This window comes from Sceloporus occidentalis, unplaced genomic scaffold, assembly GCF_023333645.1.
Source record: "Sceloporus occidentalis isolate IW3139 unplaced genomic scaffold, rSceOcc1.0.p SCAF_1, whole genome shotgun sequence".
Classification (NCBI taxonomy): Eukaryota; Metazoa; Chordata; class Lepidosauria; order Squamata; family Phrynosomatidae; genus Sceloporus; species Sceloporus occidentalis.
In genome coordinates, this window is record NW_028316981.1 from 218135608 (window position 1) to 218157944 (window position 22337).

The following is a 22337-nucleotide window of genomic DNA, read 5'->3' on the forward strand; positions in this document are numbered from 1 at the left end:
TCTTGGGACCTTATCGCACACACAATTTTAAACGTTCTGGGGTCCGAAGGAGGACACTCGTGTGCGTGCGCGGCCTCCCAAAAACGGAGTTTATCGCACACAATTCAGTCCTCCAACAGTCCCCATTCTGTCCCCTGGCGCGCACCCATTCGCGTCCAGTCCTGACAGGCATGATTTTTGCCTGACGGATTACCTTCCGTTGGCAAAAAATGGCGCCCGTCAGGACTGGACGCGAACGGGTGAGCACCGGGGGACGGAACAGGGCCTCTTGGAGGACGTATTTGTGTGCGATAAACTCCGTTTTCTGCCTCACGCGCACGCACACGAGCGTCCTCCTTCCGTCCCCAGAACGTTTAAAATTGTGTGTGCGATAAGGTCCTAGGTCAACTTATAAGAAGGATTCTCACAAAGCCTTCCTGATCCTGAACTCTAAAGACTCTTCCATTGCAAGTTCAAGGTGCAATGTAAGATTCTTTTATGTATTATATTCTCATGGTAGCTGTGTGTTGTATCTAATAACTTAATTAGGGGTTTTTTGAGGGGGGGGAGTGTCAGTGTGCCAGTACTCAGATAAAAATTCTCCAAAGTGACAAAGAAAGAAAACATTACTTAACAGCACAAAGACAAAAATAGGGATAAGAATTTGCTGCAGAGAGAGTTCCTGCTTGAAAGTAGTATTTGAGACATTTTCTGTTGCTCCTTACATTACTGGACCTTTTGGTCTCACTTTGGAAATTAGAAGATGAAAGACCTTTGTTTCTTCTCCGTACTGCATTTGACAAATCTACTACAATAAACCTCTTTTGTATTTTACTGTCCTTCTAGAAAGTTGGCTGGGAATAAAGTGTGTGAGAGAAAGAGAGACTGAGATGAGAGAGAGATAATAAACTTAAATTGGAAGATCAACAGATGAGAAGGTCAATGATTTTGAGGCAGTCTTCCAGTCTGGTTGCTTAATATTGTAACTTTGTTTTTAAACAGGAATTTGGAATTTCCCTCAGTTCTTTTCGCAGAAGTCATCTGACTTCTCTGGGTGGGGATTTTTTTTTAAAGGATCCAAACTTCTATCATGAATGTAGGCCTGACTAAACATAAGGATTGTGCAACTAGAGCATTTGAATTCTGCTTTCTCTTTTGACATTGTTTAGCAGTGGAACAGAGTGAGGGATGCAACTTTCAAACGGCAGAGGGCAACAGAGTTCTTCAATTAACCAATATCAATTATCTCAGGGCAGTATGTGTTGGGAAATGTGAAGAGGAAAATAGAAGAGGCAGCAGGAGAGAGAAACAGCTGAAGAGAGAAGGAATAAAAGGTAAACCTCTCTCAAAAAAATGGATCAGATATTTCTGAATATTAGGATATAGGTAAAATGTTATGGGGCCAGTCTTTCATTTGCGCTGGGAAAGAAGATTATGCTTTCCCGGATATGATTGTGTTTTTTGGGGTGGGGTGGAAGCATTTGTCACACTTGTACCATGGTTTGTTGCAGCAGGTATCTTTGGCAAGTTAGTCTTCCTAGCTTTGGGCCCGAACAGACAGGCCAAAATAAAGCTGCTTCAAGTCACTTTGGAGGTATGCTGTTTAAATGACACATGCATCTTAAGAGGCTAGAAGCTGTGCCAAAGCTGCACTCCAGTCCTTAGGACTGGAGTGTGGCTTTAGCGTGGCTTCCAGCCTCTTAGGGTGCATGCATAATTTAAATAGCATACCTCCACAGTTACTGGAAGCAGCTTTATTTTGGCCTGTCTGTTCGGGCCTTCAGTGACCACCTTCAGACTAAAGAGTTCCCTGCTACTTTGTGGACATGTGGACATCTGGTTACCGAACACTGTTTCAGAATTTGTGTTCCTTACTAACTGCTAGAGTACTGAACTTACTACTTTACCTCTCTGTGACCTGGGATTTAATTCCATTTTCCTACCTACTAACCAGGTCTATTTCAGAGGAAGAAGAAAGAAGCAAACCACTCAGCAGTGTCTTGTGTTTATCTAAATCTGATGCTTTAGCACTCTGGCTTGGAGGAAGAAGTTGAGATGGAGTTTTTACAGATGTGGTAAGCTATTGAATGCCGTAATGAAGCATGCACTGAATGAGATAAGATATGGAGGTTCTCATGTGGGACTCTGGTCAGCAGCTACTTTTCCTGGAGGGCTACTTCAATGGTGGGGTTTGCAGGCAAGCATCCATCCCTTCTTTTACCAATCTCTTGCTCCTATGCCCATTTTTTTTTACCAACAACAATCCTCTTTTGCCTCTGGGTAACTACATGGTTAGATACATCTTGCAGAGATTTGCAGCTGGCTAGGGACCTCAGACATTCACCTCAGACATGGAAAATTTCCTCTGTTTCCTCAGTTCTGCAGTGTTCAGAAACAAATTTGCTTTTGCTCATCCTGAATCACTAGAGGACTCTGGTCTGTAGGGCTACAGTTTAAGGATGAGAAACCAAGCTGTGATGTAGGCTCTTCTAGCCCTTCGTGCACAGATGGGACCTGAGTGTGAAAGTGGCAGACAACTCATTTTCTTCTTTCTCTTCTAGCAGCTTCATCTCATGGTTCCTCTTGGCTTGCACAGAGGCATCCATGTATGGAGAGATCCTCTCTCCAAACTATCCTCAGGCCTATCCCAACGACGCTCTAAAATCCTGGGAAATAAGCGTTCCTCCAGGGTATGGCATCCGCCTTTACTTCACCCACTTGGACATAGAACCATCTCAGAACTGCGAGTATGATTTTGTGAAGGTAAAGGGCCATGCCATTTTACTGTGGGGAGGGACCAGAAGAAGGGCAACTGAGCAGGGGGAATATTTGCTGGATAAAGATGCACCAGCGAAGCTGTGCAATCATGATGTTTAGCAGTACAACAGAGAAGTTATGTGATGCCGGTTGCAAATTGTACTCCATTGGTTACATTCAGAGGCCTAGACACAGCTGGCAGGTTTGCATGTTTTTTAAAGAGAGTTTAATGTTATTGTTCATGGACTATGTACTTGTTTCTTTTGTTTCACCTTTATCTTGGTGATGCTTGTGCCATGGATAATAGAATTCTTCTTCTTCTTTTTTTAAGTCTGGCTGTAACTCTTCATCCTGACTCTCAGTGTAAATATGCCCCTCATTATAAATGATAAGTGCCAAGCACTTGACATTTCCAGGATGTGCTTGTTGTTAAGCTGATACTATTTAGTGTGTTTAAATGACTTCAGATATATTAGGCTTCTACCTGTAATCAATTAATATGTTTCATTGCTGTATGCTTTCCCATATCTTTATGTCAAGAATTTGGCCCTGACTTTTTTAGAAATAATTCAGGCTCCTTTCAGGATGTTCAGCCGCTATGAAAAATATTATCTCCTTTACTTTTTGGAGAGACAAGGAAGAACATGTTTTCTTTAGTATCTCATTAAATTGCTTACTATGAAATAACAGAATAATCCTATAATGTTTACAGGGCATGTCCCACTTTGCTTGATGGGCCTCTTTCCTAGAGTCCCCATGTGTCAAGGCAGTGAACATTACAGATTAACAAATACACATTAGTTAAAAACACACATCAGTTTAAAAGGATATATGAGGCACGTACATATTAAAACAGTGGATCTGGATTGAGTTATATGTATTGTGGGCCTCAGTAATCATGATTCATTTAAATCCATGGATTTCAGTGAGCCTGCTCAAAGTGTGACTAAATTTGGATCTAACCTAATACATAGGGATGTACATTGTACCAGTAATGACACATTTCAGGTACAGAGATCAAAGTAACTATCTGTCTGCTCCTTTCAGGTTGTGTCTGGTAACCAAGTAGAAGGTCAACTTTGTGGTCGGAAGACAAGACGCCATCCTGGTTCTTATATTCTGGAGGAATTTTATGTCCCCTACAATACCTTGACTGTCACCTTTCAGTCTGACTTTTCCAATGAAGAGAGATTCACTGGGTTTGCTGCTTATTATACTGCAGTGGGTAAGCCCTTTGCTGTTCTTCATTCATTTTGCAGATACAAGTTTTCTTCCAGCAGTGCCTTGAGACACAAAGGCTTCAGGGAGACCATTTCAGTTTTCAACGATCAGGGAAGCAAGAGTCTCTGTAGGGTTCAAAGGTCCATTCAAGATTACACTGCAGACAAGGTCAGCCTATTAAGAGCAGTTACAGTTAATTTTTAATACCCCTGAACTGTAGTAAAGTTATTGTCACAGGTCAAACCGTTACCCCCACACATATATGTACTCCCCCTGCTGCAAGGCATATATTTACCCAACTGCTAGGACCAAGAGGTGGCCAGAAATGTAAGTGCTCCTGTGGATTTGCCACAACTGGTCTGAAATGTTCCTTGAATGACAACAACACTGACAATGACAGTGTTCCTTTAATGTTCCTGTATGACAGTGGTTCTCAACCTGTGGGTCGGGAGCCCCTTTGGGGGTTAATCCCTTTAACAGAGGTCACCAAAGCCCATCAGAAAACATATATTTGCATGTAGCAATGAAAATAATTGTATGGTTGGGGGTCACCACAACATGACGAACTGTATTAAAGGTTTAAACTGCATTGGGAAGGTTGAGAACCACTGCTGTATGACATGGCAAGGTGTACAAAAAAGGCTCATTGCCATTGTATCAAACTGATTTTTTTAAAAGTAGAGCTGGTGGTCTTAGCACCCAGAGGGAGCCCTTGACTGGTTGAAGCAAGTCCTAAAAGAACAGCATAACCCACCTTTCCTTGCAACTGATAACTTTCATCCATGGAAAAACTGTGCAAAAAGTCAGCACATGAAAGTGAGGGGTATAGCAAGTATTGAATTGGTGGCTCTATATGGATGGTGAATGGCTCTGTGTAGGTGCTTAAGATAGAAGAGTGGGAAACTGGAGAAACCAGCTGGAAGATTCATAGTAAATGTTCCTCAGGGGTTATTCTCACTGTGAAAATAATCCAAGATGAATCCGGGTTAAATCTCTGTTGTTCACACATTTCTCAAATGCACCTGATTAAGTTTAGGTAGAGCTGCCGAAAAACTACTTAATGTGGGATAATTGATATCACAGTTTTCCCTGAGTTTTTAAAAAAACATCCACATCAGTGAATAACCAATGTGAATAGACCCAAATAGACCCAGGATAAAATGATGCATGCCTTGAACATGTTCCAAATGCATTCACATTGTTGACTCCTTCTTTATTCGATTGCTTGCACGTGTGAGTAATCGAACTTGCAGAGATGTGCATCAATGTGGATCCATAATGTGAATAACAAACCTGGAATGCATGAGTGAGATGGTTCACACTGTCACACTAAAAACAGTAGCATCTGAATAGACCCCTCAGATAACAAAGGAAAAGCAGGAGCATATCTAAGGCTTTGTGGGCGTAAGATCTGGTAGGAATCTGATATCTTCCATTTTCAAGAAGTATTGCAAGGTACTTTTTCCTCTCAGTGCATGTCTGTCTCTCTATCTGATCTGTCCATTTCTCTCTCTCTCTTTCATTTTCTCTCTCTCATTCTTTCTCCTGCTCCCAAAATTCACACTGGGAAAAGTGAAGGAAGCATACTGTGATGCTCCCATCACCATCACACTAGTGTGCTTAGATTATCAGATGACATCGTGAGTCATCCTTAATCCCTCTTTACCAGGTGAATAAAGAGGAATTCTATGACTGCTTTTTATTTGTGGGACTTTATTCAAAAAAGCAGCCATAGAATTCCTTTTTATTCATGTGATAACAACTGGATTATGGCGATATTGTGCAATGTCATCTTGGCACAAAAGTGATGGGAACATCCTGGTATGCTCCCATCACTCCTTAGTGTGATAATCTCCTTAGTGACCAGAGTGCATTAGGCAATAGCTGCATTTTCAGTTTGGTCATCTTCTCCCACAATCCCCTCCAATTGCTATTTTGTCATAAACAAAAACGAGATGGGCAAAAGAACTGATCGGGCCAACACTATAATGTGGAGGTGTGCCCCTTAATGCAGGTACTGTTTGATTCTTCTCAAGCACCCTGAATGTCAGGAGCCTATATAGGGTCAATGTGTCTTGGCACGTAGAAGACAGAATGTATAAGCTTATTTGAAATGGCACAGCTCACTTAAAGTGAAGTGCCAGAGAGTGGCAACAAAGTAGGGCTAACTAAGTTTTTTCCACAAATGAAGTATCTGTCCTCTCATTGCCAGAATGGAGGGAGGCTTCTTTTCCAGCATCTCTGTTATTTATTTCCCACTCTTCATTTCTTGCAGATGTGAATGAGTGCACAGATTTTGTAGAAGAACCTTGCAGTCATTACTGCAATAACTACATTGGTGGATACTTTTGCTCTTGCCCAGCTGAGTATTTCTTGCATGAGGATCAAAAGACATGCGGAGGTAGGAGACTAATCTATATTGCCTCAACAATAGCAATCCTTATGTTAATTGCTAATGCCTTAGCTGGAAAGAATTTCAGCAGTCTACTTTGAAAATATGAAAATCCTTAGAAGCAGACAAATTGGAGACAGATGCACACCATTCATTGTATCTAATGGAAGGAGGGGTCTGGACCCCACAGACACCCCCCCTTGGCTACGTCCCTGCATAATGATAAACAAACTAGAGATCTAGCGTGCAAATGCACGGACAGGGTATGACAGGACAACCCTGTTGTATTCTGCCTGCAGATTTGGCTCATTGCCACCCCTGGCACTTACCTGGCCTGGCCTGGCGACGGGCAGGTATTCAGATGCCCATCTGCTGCCACACCATGGAGCTGACACTGACAATTTGCCCATGGCCACCGCTGCTGTTCTACTGTGCAGGATCCCGCCAGAGCACCAAAAGACAGAAATTGGGTGCCTGGCTTCACTCACTTGGTCAGCACCACCTTCCAACCTCACAGACCATGTCTGGGACCTGCACAAAGAGCAGTGGAGACAGCGGCATGTGGCCATCTGCTCTACCTTTGAAACTGTCCTAAGGGCTGGTTGGGATGGGGTGAGGCCAGATCTGCCAAGATGGCATCCTGTCTACCTGTTCCTGGCCCGAGGCTATTGCCCCATGCATACAGACCCAGAGACTTCTACTTCTACTGGCAAAAGGAGACAGTGAAAGCAATTGAATGGCATGCCTCAGCACACTTGCTCACTCCTAAAGAATGTTAGTTTAGATTTTTTTTTTTGGGGGGGGGGGTTGCATCTGAATTAGCTCAATGTGTCATATGGGCATCTTTCAGGCATGTTTTAGTTGTGCATTTCTATATGGCAGAAGGGGGTTGGATTTGGGGGCCCTTGAGGTCTCTTCAAGCTTTAAGAATCTGGGATTCTGCAGTAGAATCCAGGGAGATGATATGCGACCTGAGAAAACACTGTTCATTGTTTGATCTAAGTCCTTGAATTTTAGGAATGTGGGAATAAATTAATAGAAAGTCACACACACATTGCAGATGAAGTTATGGAACTTCAGAAGTGATTCTGCCATGCCCAGTGAAAACAACAATTCAAATAGGCTTATGCAAATTGATACTGATGGATTTAAATGTTGGTTTTCATGATCAAACATTTTCAATTAAAGATATAAAAATTAAACATAGGAAATGTTATTTCTTTGTAAAAACCACAAACCACACAGAAGGAAAAAGCAACAACATCATTTTGAATGTTCAGATGGCAGGAAAGGGATGAACAGTTCAGCACTTATTATTTGCTGTGATGTTTTGCATACACAAACACACACACAGAGTATCATTAATGAAATGGCTATTTGATTTTACACAAGGCCCCAAAGATGCTGCCTTTAAAATCTAAGCAGCATCTTTTCCAAGGAAACATCATCTGCTAATTTTGTTTCTGATATTGTGACCATTCCTCTTCCCTAAACTCTAGTGAACTGCACTGGGAACATGTTTACTGAACTATCTGGCGAAATCACCAGCCCCAACTACCCTGACTTATATCCGGAGAATTCGCAGTGTGATTACCGTGTGTCTTTGGAACCAGGATATCGGGTCGTCCTGACCATTGGAAAGAAGGACTTCGATGTGGAGCCAGCTGGTCTGGAAGGAAACTGTCATGATGCCTTAAGGGTAGGTTATGGCAGAGAGAGATAAAGAGGATGTCTAGAAGTCTGGATCTCCCTGTATTTGTTCTTTTTTTTTTTTTAAAGCAATTTGTATTTATATTGAAAAGGGATCTCAGTTACATACAATACTGTTCTAGTATAACAAAAACAGGAAAACTAAAACACAAAAGGAGGAAAAATAACCACATCAGTCATAAATTTCTATAAAAGCAGATCAAATGTTCAAATATAGGTCCATGTGTAAATTTGGTCTATACATCATTCTTTCAGTTGCAAGTGTTGTTAGACCTTCTATCCATTGGATAACAGGTGGAAGAAAACATACCTTTCTGGTAATGAAGTATCAGAATTTTAGCAGTCCAAAGGGCATGAAATATCCACTTCCATTGACCGTTGGTTAATTTCCAAGAAGTGGGTAAATTGTTCAAAAGAGCATGCATGTCCCTGAATAACAAGAAACTTTCCAAAACCAAATTTATTTATGTGATTACTTCCTTCCAAAATGTAGCTACTATGGGACAACTCCAAAATATATGTCAAGGAAGCATAAGCAGTATTACACCTTTAACAATTTGCTGATTAAATTTGTTGATTTAATAAGACATGTAAAAGCACTTTGCATGTCTTATTAAACTTTGCATGTCATATTTATTTACTGATAACTATATACACATAGGGATGCAGTAGCCTAGTGGTTAAGATGTTTTTTATATATATATATATATATAGTCTTATTTAAGTGGTGTGTGTGTGGTGTGTGTGTGTGTGTGTGTGTGTGTGTGTGTAAATAATTGTTTTGGATACTGGGATACTCAATTAATGTTCCTAATATTAAAGGAAACTTGGATGCCCTTAAAGCTGCAGGGCCAAATCTGGATAGTAACAAATGTGTGTAGTGTAGATATTGCCAGTTAGCTGACAGAGGTAGTTCAAACTGCTTTTGTAGAGTGCAAAAACTCATCATCAACAGCCCCAACTACCCTGTATCTGATTTAAGTTAACAATCCCACTGTTGGCCCATACCTTCCATAAAAATGGTTCCTTACCAATTTTCCAATCTGGAGTCCGCCCCTCCCCCTAAAATCAATTTGGCCTGAGTATATGAGTCAAATTGCAACCAGTACTGCCAATTTGAATAAAGGTGCCAAAAATGAGTATTCCAAGGTTGACCATGGTGGATAACTTACTTTAAGTGGATCTGTCCAAAAATGAATACGAGATAACATATATAGAAACATAGAATAAAAGCATAGAATCACAGAGCTGGAATAGACCTCAAGGGCCATAAAGTGCAACCTCATTCTGCCATGCAGGAAGACATAATCAAAGCACTCCTGACAGATGGCCACCATGCCTCTGTTTAAAGACCTCCAAAGAAGAAGACTTCATCACACTCTCAAGGGTCATCGAACAGCTCTCACCATCAGGTAGTTCTTCCTAATACTGAAAAGTAATCTCTTTTCCTGTAGTTTGCATCCATTGGTCCTATTCTCTAAAGCGGCAGAAAACAAGCTTGCTTCATCCTCAGTATGACACCCCTTCAAATATTTAAACTCCCTAAGTCTCTTCTCTTTATGGTTTCCAGGCCATTCACCATTTTGGTCACCCTTCTCTGGACACGCTCCAACTTGTCAACATCCTTTTTGCCCAATTGTATATAAGATCTGGAAGGCTGAAGCTTCTCTCTTTGACTGGAATTTGCTCCTTCCAGGAGGAGATACCTCCTCCACCACCGCACACACCCCAGAACCCCTAAACATTGAATTTAATTTTTGAAAATATTTGCAAGACATAGGTAAAGGAATTCCACAAATAACATAAACAATTCTAGGTATAACATTTATTTTAATCATGTTCACTGTACCCCTCATTTTTAAGGCTCTAAATCTTTTATCCGTTTACTTCTATTAAGATTAATAGTCTCAAGAAATAATTATACTCAATTAAGTAGTTTGAGTGATTGACTACAACTCTGGAGACCAGGGGCTGGATTTCTAGCTTGGCCATGAAACCCAGTGGGTGATCCTGAGCAAGTCACATTTTCTCAGACTTAGGAGAAGGCAATGGCAAACCTCCTTTGAATAAATCTTGCCAAGAAAAGCCATGCATAGGTTCACCTTAAGGTTTCCATAAGTCAGAAATGACTTGGAAACACACAACAATAACACTAAGTAATAGAATTTGGACAATATTGAAACTGCCATGCTTTAAATAAACTAGAGTCTATTTTGTCTCAGGCGCAGTACAGACCGCCGAAAAACAGCGGCCTGCCGGTGCCTGTTTTTCCTCTGGAGGGAAGCTGCAACCACCAAACTGCACTGATTCTCTCAGGTGGAAAAAGAACCTGAGAAAAGCGGGTTCTTTTTAAGCCACAGGGGCGGCGTAACCACTGGCACACTCGTTATGTAAGCGCCACGTGGCAACGTGCAGATGCCACTCAGCGCTTACATAACAATGGCGGTGCCTGTGTACACAGGGCACCTCCATTGTTATGCCATCCCTACGTACTAGGGTTAGGGACCATGCGGTTGCCATGCAGTCCCTAACCCTAGTATCAGGCCTGGTATGCCGTTTTTTGGCGGTATGTACCAGGCCTCCCAGTGCCAAATTACAGTATTAACCAACTCCATCAAAACAGGGATCAACTACTGCAGCTTTGAAATGAACAATAAAAGATCATCTGTGAAAAGTGTGTTTTTGAATTCTAAACCAATATGTTGAAACCCATTGATAGCAGGATTCTGTCTAATAACACATGCTAAGGATTCCAAGCACAAGTAGGAAAAGAGATTCTACCTAAATATTAGGAAGACATTCTTGACAGTAAAAGCTGTTTGACAGTAAAAGATGCTGCCTCAGAGATGGTTGAGTCTGCCTTCTCTGGAGGTTTTTAAACAGAGGCAGAATGGCTATCTGCCAGAAATACTTCAATCGCGTATTCCTGTATCTCACAGTGTGGTTGGACTGGATGGCCTTGAGGTTTCTTCCAACTTTATGATTCTATAATTCTAGGCAAACAAAAATTTACATTCCTATCCCACATACAATTGCTCAAATAAATGTGCTTCAAGCTTGCAGTGTTCTTTCCAAGAAATGCCAATCTCAGAGGTGATTGCTAAGTATTTAGCACATTCTTAAACTTTATTTCATTAACCATTTAAAATAATTTCAACAATAGATTTATAGTGGGGTTTATTTTCTTTGCATCCATGTAGAATTACCCTCAAGTGTTATTGTTTCACTATCAAAGTTCTTCTCTTCCTAACGTACTCCAGATTTTGAACGTTTTCCCCATGATTTCCACTGTTACATCTTTTGTTTTCCTCTACAGTATATTAGTTCAATATTCTTATTGGTTATTTTTACAGATCTTGGCAGGAGATGAGCGTTTTGGCCCCTACTGTGGCAATATATTCACCGGGCCTCCAGAAATCAAGACTAGAAGCAATATTGTTGACATCTTCTTTCAAACAGATCATGCAATGCAAGGCAAAGGCTGGAAACTGCGCTACTTCGGGGATCGTGAGTAGAAATCCTATAAGGAAAACATGCAGGATAGTGAAGTGAGCATTTTGTGAATGTGAAAGGGGCTGTTAGTGAAAAAGAGCAAGTATCAAAGGTGAAACATGAGTTAACTGTCTAGTACAAAAGATGGTGCAGTTGTTGCTGGTATGAACTGCTGCAGAATACAGTTTATGTTGCTATTCACACTGACAAATTTTGAATAGATATTGTGGGGTTTGGAGGCTAGACACCTTGTTTGTTGCTAGAAAAGGTATTTTTGTGTGGGTTGCTAGTATGGGTAATGGACATTATCTGGCTACCTGTGTGAATGTTACATACATATATCAGTCATCTATCCCTCCACTATGAATGGCAGAGGGATCAAGGAAGTAAATAGGAAAGAGAGCACCTTCAAAATTTGTGTCAGCTTGCTGAAAACTTTTTCTTTGTTCAAAGCAATGCCCTGTCCGAAGACTGTTATTCCAAATTCTTTTCTGGATCCCGTAAGAGACCGCTATGTCTTTAAGGATTCTGTAATGGTATCTTGTGCAGAAGGCTATGAGGTTGTGATGGTAAGTCCATACCCATCAAGTGAAGTCATTCCTAAATATTTCTGAGAATCTTATTGGCAGTTGGGCATGGCTCTAATGCATCAAGGGTCCAAAGGGAACTGCAGAAATCATCCAATTTGAGATCACTTTAACTGCCCTGGCTCAGTGCTAGGGAATCCTGGGATTTGTAGTTTTGTGAAACATTTAGCTGCCTGTCTCAGAGAGCCCTGGTGCCACAATAAACTACAATTCCCAGGATTCCCTAGCACTGATCCAGGGCAATTAAAGCAGTCTCAAACTGGATGGTTTCTGCAGTGTGTTCTGAACCAAGGATGCAGATGTGCAGAGCAGTCCTTCCCAGCCATGCTGTACCATGGGACTGATGCTGAGAGGATTCCTTCTGCATCAGTCTAGATTACCGCACTACACTCTTATAGTGCTGCTATTCCACTTTAACTGCTCTGGCTGCCTCTTGTTGCATCCTGGGATTTGCAGTTGAGGGAAAGGTATTTAGAATTCTCAGCCAGAGAGCGCTTAGGCCTCACTGAACTACAAACCCCAGAATGCAACAGGAGGCAGCCTGGGCAGTAAAAGTGAAATAGTAGTGCTATAACAGTGTAGTGCAGTAATGTGATTCATCAGGAGCTGAGACCAGGCAGGAGAGTGGCCTGGCCAAAACCCAGTTGGCAGACAACCCAGCTGCCCAGTCTTTCAGCCAGATGGAAACAGACTGAGGATGGCTAGTAGATTGTTTCACAGAATGAGAATCAAGTGGAGTCCCCCAGTAATATGTTATCTGGACTGATAGTCTTCATACATGATGAGACTTTCACCTGTCTTCCCAGGCAATATGGGTTATGGACTAGCTATTTCAGTTTGTTAGGATGACTGTAGTTTACCTCTTTCTGGGTAGGAGCAACTATGCCTGCTCTATCAGACTCCAGATGTAAACTTCCCATCCCTCCATGCAGAGCTTGACAGTTGTCTTTGTAATGTTGGTGGAACATTTATAACTGAAAATGTTAGACACTTTGCCTGATTCCTGACAGTTGCTTATCTGTTCTGCTGTTTGCCTTCCCAGTTTCTGCAGCAGGTCATCTTTATGAGATTAATGGAATAGTCAACACAGTGGAATCATCTTGTTGAGTGCCTGACAGCAAAAATAAGGAGGATTAGAGTCCTCTGCTTACAAGGAACTCAGAATCTAGATATCACTAGTGAAGGAAAGCAAAACAGTTGAAGGAAGTAGAAAGCCAAGCAAGAGAAAAGACAGGAACAGGGTTGGCAAGGGGAAAAAGAAACAAACGTGGGAAAGTGCAGCTGTTCTGATGGATGGGGATGAAATACTAAGAACTGTAATTAGCTCAGAGCTTCCCATCTTCATCCAACATCTATAAGAACTGTATAAAATGTGGGAGATCACCTCAGTGCAACTAGGGAAGGAGAAAGGAGGGGATGTACTTATGATTTATTTCTCTGGTGAATTAAATTGAGTGTCTCTGAATTCTTTTCCTTCAGCCACAAGGCAGCCTTACATCCTTTCACTCAAGGTGTCAAAGCAATGGCCAGTGGAGCAACTCTGACCGCAGATGTGTCCGTAAGTGCTGCTTCCTGTAGTGGTGGATTATGCTCCATCTGTGATTACTGGGACACTTTCAGGTAGTCCTGAGAATGCTATAACAGAGAAAATACATGTGATGGCATGGCAGCTGATGCCTACTGGTGCTGATAGGCCAGAGGGTGGGTTTATTCAAAGTGAAAGTGGAAGGTCACCAGACGTGGAGCCAAGCACATCATATTAGCTAGACAGCTTCCTCTTTTGCAAAGCCTACGTACATCTTTTATACCTCCCAGTAGTTAGCAATGGTTTTGAGGTTAAGGGGGTGGTTCCTCATCTGTCCAGTCAATAGGACCACACTTTTTAGAGAGACAGGGAAGTTACTTCATTATCACTGCATGCTGAAGAGGCAAGCAACTTTTTAAGCATACATTTAGACTGAAAAGCACTTTGCTTCTTCAGTAATCAGATGCAGTAGGAACTTCAAGGCAGCTTCCAGCTAAATGTAGAGTTCTTCTCATACTGTCGGTCTGCAACCACAGAGAATGAGTGTTCTCCTTTATGATGCCTGTAGACCAAGAAAATATCCCACAAAGCTCAGGCCAGCTAGAATGCTGCTGCTTGGTACAATAAAAATCCACTGTCTGTATGACTTGAGGCATTAATACATGGGGGTCTTCTGTGGGGAATTAATGTCACTCTAGAGGGATGCAGTGGCTCAAGTGGTTAAGACACTGACTCTGTTGATTGCAAGATCAGCAGTTGGCAGTTCAAGGCCCAGATGCTGTGTAATGGGGTGAACTCCCATCTTCTACCAACCTAGCAGTTAGAAGGCATGCAAATACAAATAGATAAATAGGTACCACTTTGGTGGGAAGGTAAACAACATTCTGTGCAATCATGCTGGCCACATGATCACAGAGTAGTCTCAGACAATGCTGACTCTTTGGCTTAGTAACGGAGATGAGCACCACCCCCTATGGTCAGACATGACCTGACAAACTTGTCAATGGGGAATACCTTTACCTTTACCTTTAGACTTAGAGTATTTCAGCATGGGCCATGTAAACAGTTTCTCCCCACCCTCACGGTTCCCTGTCTTCATGATGCAAGGCCAAACCTCGATTCCAGAGCAGACTGTCTTCACCATACGAGGGCAGTTCCACACTGAATCCACTCCATCTCTGCCTTAAAGCAGATTAAAAAGACTTACTCTTTGCTTTGGATTTTCCAGGAGAACTTGGGGCACTCTGGAGTGACGCTGGGAGTCTGTTTACACACAGGTCTCACTGTGCCACTGCTGAAGCAAATGTTCCCTGAGGTGCCCAGTCATTAGATTACCTTGGGTGCCTCATTTCTGACTCAGAGGGAGTGACTTGGGCCTGTGGTAGCAGTGATGGGTAACAGTGGGAATGTTTGTGTAGACAGCCATCATGTGTCTCTCCATAGTACAGAGATAATGGGGGGAATGTGGGGCAGCCTGAGTATTCTGGCCAGTGTAGATGAGCCCCTGGTCCTAGAAGGGGGTGTAACGATGGGCTGGAATATTGTGTCAATGATGCAGTATACAGGAAGAAGAAACAGAAGAGCCTTGGCCAGCCCTAGTTGAGTACAGGTTGAGTAGTTGGCAGCTGAGAGTGTTACTTTAACTCCCATCTTTTCTTCTTTGTCCTTGCAGCTGTAAATTGTGGCGTGCCTGATCCTATTGAAAACGGGGCAGTCATTTACCTGTCAGGATTTGAAGAGACTCATTACCAAGCCACTGTCCGCTATGATTGCAATGAACCCTATTATACACCAAAGCGCAATGGAAAAGGTGTGTCCCATCCCTCTCAACGCCTCTTATGGTGACTTTCAGGGGAAGAATTAGGGTTGGGCATGTTGTGATGGGGTCTGTTAAAGAGAGCTTTATTTGTACATCATTCTAATATCGTTGTGAAACTTGTAGGAAAAATTTCATTCACGTTGCTTCCATTACAGACAAGAAATCAGTGGGTTTATTTACCAAAAAATGACATATTCAGCATTCATTAAAAGCAGGGGCATTACTCATCCATGTTATGCAATCCTGAGCATGCACTCTTGCATAAGAATAAAGGAAATATTTAATGGGTCAAATCAAATCCTGACTCTAAAGAAAAATCAGAACTCATTGCTGTATTTCTTTATTTCCAAAGGAGTTTATCGGTGTTCAGCCAGTGGGAAATGGGTAGATGAAGAAGAGAAAACAGAACTTCCAGTTTGTGTCCCAGGTACAATGCCTAATTTTTCATCTCTCTGTCTCTTTAAATGTTGATATCACTGGGTACTAGAAAATACAAATCACTTTTCATGACCTTTCTTGAGTTCATAAAAGGTGCTACCTGTATTGAAAGTTCTCATTTTCTCTGCCAGCACAGATATGTAAAGTGCTTCAACAACTCAAAGTGGTTTAAAGCTGTTGCCAGTGATTTGCAAATCTTTGTATTTTATTTGCTTAACTATTTTGGACTCAATACACCAAAGCCCCAAACCTAGGGTGAATGTGTCTGTGCCAATATGCTTTTTTTCAGGAGTCTGCTCAAGTTTGGCTTACTGCCCTAGTTCCTCAAATGGGTCAAAGAGTACATTTTCTCTGTCACTACAGGTACATAAATTGCCTGAACAATAAACTGCCGAACAAAAAGTTTAAATGTGAAGTTGAAGGCTGTCACGGCCAGCATCCATAATTTTTTGTGGGTTTTTCAGGATATGTGGTGATGTTCTAGAACAGTTTCTTCCTGATGTTTTGCCAGCATCTGTGGGTGGCATCTTCAGAGCAGCCACAGATGCTGGTGAAACCTCAGGAACACACCCCCCCCTGCAAAAAAAAAAGAGATGAAAGTTGGTTCTCCTTTGAGGGCAACCATATAGTTTGGCTTTGAAGTGTTAAGGGAAGAGAGAGAGTCCGGCCAGAGAGAGGAGAAGGAGAGGAGCTGCTTGGCAGCCATTTTGAGACCGTGTGCTTGAGACTGTGTGCTCGTTGCTGAAGGGGCGGAGCTTCTGTGAGTCACATCTGTGAGTCACAAGGGGGCGGAGCTAGCAGACTAGCTTTATATACCAACTTCCAGAGCCCTCCAGAACAGTCCGGCCAGAGAGAGGAGAAGGAGAGGAGCTGCTTGGCAGCCATTTTGAGACCGTGTGCTTGAGACCGTGTGCTCGTTGCTGAAGGGGCGGAGCTTCTGTGAGTCACATCTGTGAGTCACAAGGGGGCGGAGCTAGCAGACTAGCTTTATATACCACCTTCCAGAGCCTTCCAGAACAGTCCGGCCAGAGAGAGGAGAAGGAGAGGAGCTGCTTGTCAGCCATTTTGAGACCGTGTGCTTGAGACCGTGTGCTCGTTGCTGAAGGGGCGGAGCTTCTGTGAGTCACATCTGTGAGTCACAAGGGGGCGGAGCTAGCAGACTAGCTTTATATACCAACTTCCAGAGCCCTCCAGAACAGTCCGGCCAGAGAGAGGAGAAGGAGAGGAGCTGCTTGGCAGCCATTTTGAGACCGTGTGCTTGAGACCGTGTGCTCGTTGCTGAAGGGGCGGAGCTTCTGTGAGTCACATCTGTGAGTCACAAGGGGGCGGAGCTAGCAGACTAGCTTTATATACCAACTTCCAGAGCCCTCCAGAACAGTCCGGCCAGAGAGAGGAGAAGGAGAGGAGCTGCTTGGCAGCCATTTTGAGACCGTGTGCTTGAGACCGTGTGCTCGTTGCTGAAGGGGCGGAGCTTCTGTGAGTCACATCTGTGAGTCACAAGGGGGCGGAGCTAGCAGACTAGCTTTATATACCAACTTCCAGAGCCCTGAGAGCACCCCTGAGAGATGGCTATTTCCAGCCTTTGTTAAAAACCTCCAAAGAGGGAGACTCCGTCACTATCCGAGGGAGTGTCTTCCATTGCTGAACAACTCTTACTGTCAGGACATTCCTCCTAATGTTGAGGTACAATCTCTTTTCCTGTAGCTTGCATCCATTGTTCCGTGTCCTGTTCTCTGGAGCAGCAGAAAACAAGCTTACTCCATCCTCAATATGACACTCCTTTGAATACTTAAACAGGGCTATCGTGTCACCTCTTAACCTTCTCTTCTCCAGGCTAAACATACTCAGCTCCCTAAGTCTTTCCGAATAGAGCTTTATGGTTTCCAGATTTAATTTGGTTCCCAGTTTAGTCAATTTTGAAACTCATGGGAGAAATGCCCCACTGATCATCCTGATACCTGGCACTCCATCAGGAAAAGAGATTCCTGACAGTAAGAGCTGTTTGACAGTAAAAGACACTGATTGGTGAAGTCTCCTTCTTTGGATGTTTTCAGTCAGAAGCTGGATGGCCATCTGTCAAGAGTGCTTTGATTGTGTCTTCCTGCATGGCAGAATGAGGTTGGACTGGAGGGCCCTTGTGGTCTCTTCCAACTCTGATTCTAGGATTTTATTTAAAAACCATTTATTATGTTTTGTCTCATTGTTGCACTATAGCATCCCTGTATCTTGTGCCTTTCAGAAGTGTTGGAATATACATTGGCCATGCTGGCAGGGGCTGATGGGAGTTGTACAGTTGACCCTCCATATCCATGGATTTTTTTTTAATCCATGGAGTCAACCATCTATGGCTTGAAAATAATTTAAACCTATATAAATTCCAAAAAGCAAGCTATGTTTTTGCCATTTTTATAAGGGTCACCATTTTACTATGTCATTGTATTTAATGGGACTTGAGCATCCATGCATTTTGGTATCCACAGGTAGGATGGGTTGCTTCCTGGAACCAAACATCAGCAGATACCAAAGGCCTACTGTAATTTGATACACCTCGAGGGGCCTGAGGTTGTGGGATGTATCTACACTGCTATAAAGAGATAGGATCTTAAGGCAGTGAAATACTCAATTTTTAATAGCATGCAGTCTATTTTACCATGTGCCATAAACAGACATCAGTCAAAGAGAGTGTTGTGGAAAGCATGTGTGTTCACACACACTGGCTTCAAGACACTGTTCACTCTGAAACACTGCACTAAATTGGACCCCTGCTATGACACTATTACAGAGTACTCTCTCTTTGCTTTTTCTACATATAATTATTTAAATATCAGTATAAATTGTCAGATCTTGTCTTCCTACATCTTGCAAGCTCTTTTTTTCTTATTTTCTTCTTCTAGTCTGTGGAGTTCCCCATACATCTATTGAAGAAACAGGGAGGATTTTTGGAGGTACATTTGCTAAAGAAGGAAACTTCCCTTGGCAGATCTATTTTGAGAATCCCCGAGGTGGTGGCGCTCTAATTTCAGACCGATGGATACTTACAGCAGCCCATGTGCTGGATGGATACCCAAACCCAACTGTCTATGCTGGTCTGCTCCTAGTTGGCCCCAGTGCCATGAATGAAGCTAGCCCACTCGATGTGGCTGAGCCAATCATCCATCCCAACTGGGCAAAAAGTACAGCAGAATACCAGACTAACTTTGATAATGACATTGCTTTGTTGAGACTGAAGAAACCTGTGACACTAGGGCCCACCATTTCCCCAATCTGCCTTCCTGGTACATCTTCTGAATATGATCCGCAAATTGGGACCACGGGATTTGTAGCTGGCTGGGGCAGCACGGAAACTCGGAAATCATCACTGAAACTCAGGGCAGCCAAGATCCCAGTGCATGATATGGATATGTGCCGGAGAGTGAAGCCAGATCCTCCTGCAGATGCATTGACCTATGTCTTCACAGATAATATGATTTGCGCTGGGGATGGCCGAAGGGACAGCTGTCATGGGGACAGCGGTGGGGCATATGCTATCCAAGATCCTCATAATGAGACACGCTACTATGTTGCTGGCTTAGTTTCTTGGGGCCCAAAGTGTGGCACTTATGGTCTTTACACTAAGGTGGCAAACTATGTGGATTGGATTGCAGGGGTCATGAGCCAGTACAGAGAACCAGAAGACTAGTTGCATCTACATCAGGGTCACTGCTTGTCTCCCCAGGCACCCACTGACTATTTTAATTTGTTCATTTCTAAGGGCTAGCACATGAAAGGGATATTTGGAGCTAAGGTTTATATGACTACAATCTGCTTTACATTGCCTGTTTTCTTCTTCTGAAAAGCAAAATAGCAGCAGCTCTGAATGCTTTGTTATGTATGATTGGTAGATGATGCTAATTCCTGTTAACAGGAATTCAATGCAGTTTCTCCTATAGTTTGAACCAGCTGGGGAAGGTACAGTCTTGGTGTGCAACTAATCATTCATTCTAGCAGTCCTTGTGCAGGAAAATCATCTCTGCCATATTGGATTGTCCCCTGTGGGTGGATTGTGGGTGAATTTGGAAATGCCATTTGCCATTCCTTTGAGCACCAAAATCAAAGACTGATGCTGTGTGCCCCACCTGGGTGGTGACACCTATGTTATACTACTATTCCCCCAAGATATTTGGGTTTCTTGCAGAAAATCAGTTGGTTTGCCTTTTTGGGCCTTACAGAAGCATTTGTACAGAACCACAAGAGTGACTTCTTTGTTGCTACAACTTCACTAGTCCCAAAGCTGCAACGGAAGGAGCCACCTTCACTTGTTTTAGCAGTGATAGCAGTTCAGCAACCTGTTCATCTGTTATAAAAATTTAAACAAGAGCTGTGCACTCTAGTGTCGGAAAAGGCAGGAGCGGGTGTTCTTCTAAAACATTAGTGTCTAACCTTTCTTTTAATTAGGAGGAAGGGGTGAGAAGAGAATGTGGCAGCACCTTTAAGACTAACTGGTTTTTATTTTAGTTCGAGCCTTTGTGGATATAAAACCACTTCCTTGGAGCCAGTACAGAGCGATATTAACGTATGTTCATACAGTTATGGGAGTGGGATTGAATGTAATAGGATCCAGAAAGGTGCAAATCATGTTTTTTGCCCTACATTTTCAAAGGGCTGGGTGATGTGATACAAGACTTTCAGATCTGTAAAGTGGTCAGTTTTGATGTGTGAAAGCAATACATCAATTTACCAAAAAGTGAGTTTCCCTAGATTCAAAGCTCTCTCTGGGAAGATTCCTTTTATAATACTGTATGTGCAGTAGTGAGGACACTTGTATGAGAATGTATGTAGTTCCCCACGATACCAGTGTCTAATCATACCTCTGCTAATGGTTTGGAATTTGTGAATATGTGTCCTAGTCCAACACTCAGACCACTATGACTCTTCTTGTATATGGTTTACCTAACCTAAAAGAAACTATGTTTTAAAAGACTTCTAAGGAATTAAAAAAGCATGGTAGGAGAAGCTGTTTTTCATCACAAGCATTATCCAACTGAAACACACACCAAATGCATCCCACGCTGTTGCAGAAGGTTGTGAGGTTTGTTTTTCCTGAAGTGAGATTTTAGGTTTGCATGGATGCCTCCTGAACTTCCAGAGGAGCCTTGATATCCTTGTTTATGCTACTGAAGTGCAGGTGGTTTTGGTGGGGGATCATATTTCTTGTGTCCAGCAGGAAAACAAAAGCATTTCATTCTCTCCGAAGATGATAAACATTAACATACCTTTGAAATAAGCCCTTGCCACAGCCAGAGAATCTGCCTAGCTTCACTTGCATGTTTGGAAGCTGTTCTGATTTTACAGTGTAAAACAAAGAATATTTTAAATAATAAATCATTATTCCTTGTAATACATATTCTGTCTGATTGTATTTAAAAAGCACCAAATGCAGACCCACAAATTCTGTCTTGTTCTTATCTGAAAGATAGATCGGAGGGGACCTTTGCTGTTTTGTTGTTCATTGATCTACAATTGGGAAAGGGCACTCCCAGTTGTCAAACACTGACATTTTGTGCAGTTTCACTCAGCTTCCACAAAGTCACAAGTGTGCAAAAGCCAAATATTTATTTACCCATTCCAGAATAATGCTCAATGCACTCTGGACTCCCTCCACCCTCCCATCCCTCCCATCCTGCAGTTTTACATGGACAGCTTTTATCTATTTCATGCTGAAACCCTGGTCTGTTAGGAGCTTGCAGTATTCTGGAATAGCATCTTCCTTATTCCAGCATCTCACAGTCCAGATTAGGCAAGGACCCTCAATGTAACTTCTCTCTTCTAGTTAAATAGTTGCACCCACAGAAGTAGTCATTCTCATAATATTAAAACGTGAAGCATTCTGTAGTTTTAAAGGAGGACTGGACAGATTTTGGAGAAAAAGGAATGTCAGACAAGGAAGTTTATCGCACGGGCCCTAAAAAAGGTCCCGTTGCATCCTAAAACGTGTGCGTGCAGGGTATAGTTGCCATAATTGTCCAATGTTACCAGGGACAAAATGTAGGACAAATTCGAGACCAAACTGTAGGACAACTGCAGGACAAAACTCAGCCCAAAATGTAGGACATTTAAGGTCCTCCATTTTTCTTAAATGTCCTACATTTTGGGCTGAGTTTTGTCTTGCAGTTGTCCTACAGTTTGGTCTCGAATTTGTTCCACATTTTGTCCCTGGTAATAGTGGACAATTATGGGGTGCGCACGGAATGGGATGAGGCTAAGGATGGCATTTTACTGCACGCTGGAATGCCGCTGCTGCCGCTGGACATTCCAATTGTGTCCTCCCTCCGTTCCAGAGGGCGCCATTTCTGAGAACGCTTTAGAACAGTTCTCAGAAATGGTGCCCTCTGGAAAGGAGGGAGGCCATGATTGGAACGCCCGGCAGCAGTGGCGGTG

General features: G+C 42.6%; 1 protein-coding gene across 2 annotated transcripts; it reads left to right on the forward strand.

The window, feature by feature from the left end:
• Positions 1-1175: 1175 nt before the first annotated feature.
• Positions 1176-21301, forward strand: C1S (complement C1s). 2 transcript variants are annotated; one of them, XM_089488963.1, is made up of 12 exons: positions 1176-1313; positions 1934-2054; positions 2541-2742; positions 3784-3961; positions 6233-6358; positions 7849-8048; positions 11413-11566; positions 12005-12120; positions 13618-13696; positions 15336-15473; positions 15835-15909; positions 18815-21301. In XM_089488963.1, the coding sequence occupies exons 2-12, from the start codon at positions 2035-2037 to the stop codon at positions 19597-19599; spliced, it is 2073 nt and encodes a 690-aa protein (XP_089345089.1). In that variant the 5' UTR covers positions 1176-1313; positions 1934-2034; the 3' UTR covers positions 19600-21301. The 2 variants fall into 2 exon arrangements, with proteins under 2 accessions (XP_089345089.1, XP_089345090.1); XM_089488964.1 differs by having other exon boundaries at positions 2544-2742.
• The last annotated feature ends 1036 nt before the right edge of the window (positions 21302-22337 follow it).